This window comes from Mycetomoellerius zeteki, unplaced genomic scaffold, assembly GCF_001594055.1.
Source record: "Mycetomoellerius zeteki isolate Tzet28-1 unplaced genomic scaffold, Tzet1.0 scaffold769, whole genome shotgun sequence".
NCBI classification, from domain to species: Eukaryota; Metazoa; Arthropoda; class Insecta; order Hymenoptera; family Formicidae; genus Mycetomoellerius; species Mycetomoellerius zeteki.
The window spans coordinates 2,252-6,272 of NW_017257796.1; the positions used below are offsets into that span (position 1 = coordinate 2,252).

Genomic DNA, 4,021 nt, shown 5'->3' on the forward strand with positions numbered 1-4,021 from the left:
CGTGAGGACTTGGAAAGGATGAAGAAAATCCGTGCTCACAGAGGGCTGCGTCACTACTGGGGTCTCCGTGTACGTGGTCAGCACACCAAGACTACAGGTCGTCGTGGACGCACAGTTGGTGTATCGAAAAAGAAATAAACTTTTATATATACATTATGTATATATATAAATTACTTTTATAATATAAATTATATTAATAATAAATCTTTAAACGATAAATGTTTTTATTCGACCACTTGGACCTACCCAGCCTATCTAGGAGTTCCTATTACATCACCCCACCAACGTATTAGCTGAGAACGGTGTATTCTTGTTCTCTTACAAATCTATAGCAGAGAAAACGTGAAACTGTAATACGTGATATTAACGACACATCGATTAAAAAAAGAAATCTAACAAAGCGTACGTAAATTCAATTGATTGAAAATTACAATATATGTCTAGCATGCACAATATAATACAATTTGGTGTGTACAATTAGGATGCGGATATAACTGCTAATCTTGTGAAGATAAATAGATTTTTTAAGGCGAATTATTTGATTAATCGATATTTCATATTATGTTTTACACAATTCGTAAGATAGAAATTATTTTTTTAAAGGATTGCTGAAATACTATATTCATGATATTCTCGAAACTTTGCAAAACAATTTGTGTATTATTAATGTTGCTAAAAGTTATCACTGTCCTTGTTTTCCATCTTAGCGTGCATACATTTCAAAAATGATTTTTCCTAATAATTTTTGTATTGATATCAATGCATTGCAGGAGTATTATAGTAAGTTTCGTCATTTTTTGTTTTTTTGACAATACATGAGAATACGAGTGTTTCAAGCTTTCTTTCGAGAACATATCTAATATCTTGCAAGTTAACAACAGTTAGATATTGTTCTCGAAAGAAAGCTTGAAACACTCGTATTCTCATGTATTGTAAAAAAAACAAAAAATGACGAAACTTACTATAATACTCCTGCAATGCATTGATATCAATACAAAAACTATTAGGAAAAATCATTTTTGGAATGTATGCACGCTAAGATGGAAAACAAGGACAGTGATAACTTTTAGCAACATTAATAATACATAAATTGTTTTGCAAAGTTTCGAGAATATCATGAATATTTCAGCAATCCTTTAAAAAAATAATTTCTATCTTACGAATTGTGTAAAACATAATACGAAATATCGATTAATCAAGTAATTCGCCTTAAAAAATCTATTTATCTTCATAAGATTAGCAGTTTATCCGCATCCTAATTGTACACACTAAATTGTATTATATTGTGCATGCTAGACATATATTGTAATTTTACAACACGATGGAATTATTCTCGTATTTAACATTGTGCCTCTTGACTGTTATGGTTTTTCTTTTCACAATTGACCAAGTGGTCGAATAAAAACGATAAGTGAATTTATAATGCTATAATTTTATTTGTAATATAAACTCTTGTACGAGGGAAACGTGAGAGTAGGAGATAATTAAACTTTTAAGCGACTTTTTATGAGGATCATACACTGCTGTACAACGTGAATATATTGTAATATCGTTTCACGTTTATAATCAGGCACACACTCACCACAGAACTCTACATAATCGTTACTTGACATTGAGCAAGATAATAAGTATTCGATTGTGGTGAATTGGATTAGAATGCATGCAATTTAAAGAGATCGAATTTCGCATTAAAGATATTTTTTATTCAGCAAATTAGTCTGTTCTTTTGCGGGTTGTGTTTTCTATCTTGTGATATGTGTTTTCAATTCTACTGGTTCAATTACATGCATTATTGTTACATGGTTTACTCCGATATTTCCCAATATTATGGAAAGAATGAAAAAATTTATTCTTTCCTCCACAATACATAATACAGGCAAATTATCAACATCCTAGTATAGAAAGATAATACAAGAACAATAAGAGGTATATAGAGTAGTGTATACACTCTTAGTCTTGTACCGCTAAAAATTGACGGTACACGTTGAAATATAAATTCTACGTAAATTACGAGAGACATAAGTATCACCAAACATAAGAGGGAAAATGGTATCTCGAAATCAGGAGTTATCCATTGAGGAGATAATTATGCGGTACAAATATTCTAGATGATGTGGAGGTACATTTATATGAAGAGCATATATGGGGATATTCGTCAATTCGAGGTATCCCCAACTTTCCTTTTCCCTCCCCATTCACCTTTGTCCTCACAAAACGGCTGATAGTGCAGAGAATGAAATGTAAATATCGTAAATTGTATATACAGTAAGACAGAGAAAAAATATATACTAAACGTAATGCATCCACACAACAGCCTTATATAAACGTTTTTCTCTGATTTACTTTATATCCACGATTTACAACAATTATTTCATTCTTTGCGCTCTTAACCATTTTGTAAGGACAAAAGCGGATTGAAAGGAAGGATTGGAATATCTCGAATTTAAGAAGTACATATTTGCTCTTCATATAAATCCACAGCTGCGACAGTTATGTCTCGTTCTCTGACATCAGCCATACTCAAACATTTGTTTCGGAATTAAAATAATTATTTTTTGCTTTAATATTTCCTGAAAAATTACATTAAATTAATTAAACAGGTACTGATTAAAAAAATACACATTGGGAATAAGTACATTTAGATTACATTTAATTTGTAAACAAAATATATACAATGTCAAGAACTTAATTTATTTAAAAAAACAAATGTGTGGACACACACAACACAACACACAACTGACATATTACGTAAAAATAAAGATTTGATAACTAATAAAATTTTCACAAAATAGTCATATTTTAATACAAAGTAAATACTCTAATATAAGTAAAATACAAAGTTTCGAAAATATTTAGACAATTAACAATTTACACACACACATACAAGATACAATTTATAATACTTTGATAAGAAACTACTCGTAGACAATGCAATACTTAGACAAAATAGAAAATATACATGCTATAGATTAACATTTTCATAACAATCATATTTTAACAAGAGATACAATTTAGATAACATAATATTTATTATAATATAGAAGATCTAAAAAACTGATAAAACGATGTGACAAAAGAACTTAGACAATTGAAAATAAAAAATAATGGTATCTCTCTTTGCAAGAAATGAGAAGCAAATGTATCAATGCAAGTTCATTATTTTTAATGTGTCTTTCACCTTTTGCGACATAAAATTTTTTCCAAAGTTATCTTGTGGAAAAGCTATTTTTTTGCAGAACTGAAAGGATCGGGGAAAATGCTGCAGGATAAGTCAAATCCTAGATGTAATATACTACGAGACATAAACTTGCTTTTGTCATAGAACAATTATTGTCAAATAAATAAATGTTAATATGGCTCAATTAGAATAAATCAATAAATAAAAGAAGGGCAACGAGCCAATTGTAATGTAAGATCTTTAATAAACGTATATATACAAACGTTTCGACACCGATCGGGTCATTTTCAATGTAAAATAACAAACTCTTACATACATTATCAGAAAATTTGGTCAAATTATATTGTCCAGTGAAAAATTAGTTGTATTCATAAAATGCGGTCCATATGTAAAACTATCAAAAGAGATCACATCTCACTTTTCGCAATTCTACAATCTCATATTGTCTCAATGATGTAAAGTAGACGACGATAGGAACACACAATTAACAAAGTTATATTTAATAAAAAAGTTATATTTAATAAAAAATAAGCCATGATACAATTAGATGTAACATTTAAACTCAACGATGTCAAGCGACATTATGTAATTATTGTCAAGTATAATTTCATCATCAAATGGACAAATTATTTTTTTAATCTGCTTTTCGGAAGAAAAAAGTACTTTTGGTCCTGGAATCCAAGATTTACGAATTCCTCTCAACATTAGAACTAATGCGTGGTTTGCTGATTTAATAGTACAACCTAAGTGTCCTAAATCTTCATACCCAGAAATTTGTTGTTTACTGATTTCGTAATGAAACCCACTACTTAACGACATCTCATCAAACATTAATGCACAGCA

General features: G+C 29.6%; 2 protein-coding genes across 2 annotated transcripts in view; one reads left to right on the top strand and one right to left on the bottom strand.

Annotated features, from left to right (window-relative positions):
• The window catches only part of LOC108729586 (40S ribosomal protein S18), a 2,348-nt gene extending 2,203 nt beyond the window's left edge, over positions 1–145 (top strand). Inside the window, exon 4 of the mRNA XM_018458757.1 lies at positions 7–145. Within this exon, the coding sequence (XP_018314259.1) occupies positions 7–138 (132 nt within the window). The 3' untranslated portion in view covers positions 139–145. The remainder of the gene's footprint in view (positions 1–6) is intronic.
• Positions 146–2,155: 2,010 nt separating this feature from the next.
• Positions 2,156–4,021, bottom strand: part of LOC108729587 (uncharacterized) — a 6,049-nt gene continuing 4,183 nt past the window's right edge. The window contains exon 3 of the mRNA XM_018458758.1: positions 2,156–2,218. Coding sequence (XP_018314260.1) covers positions 2,156–2,218 — 63 coding nt within the window. The remainder of the gene's footprint in view (positions 2,219–4,021) is intronic.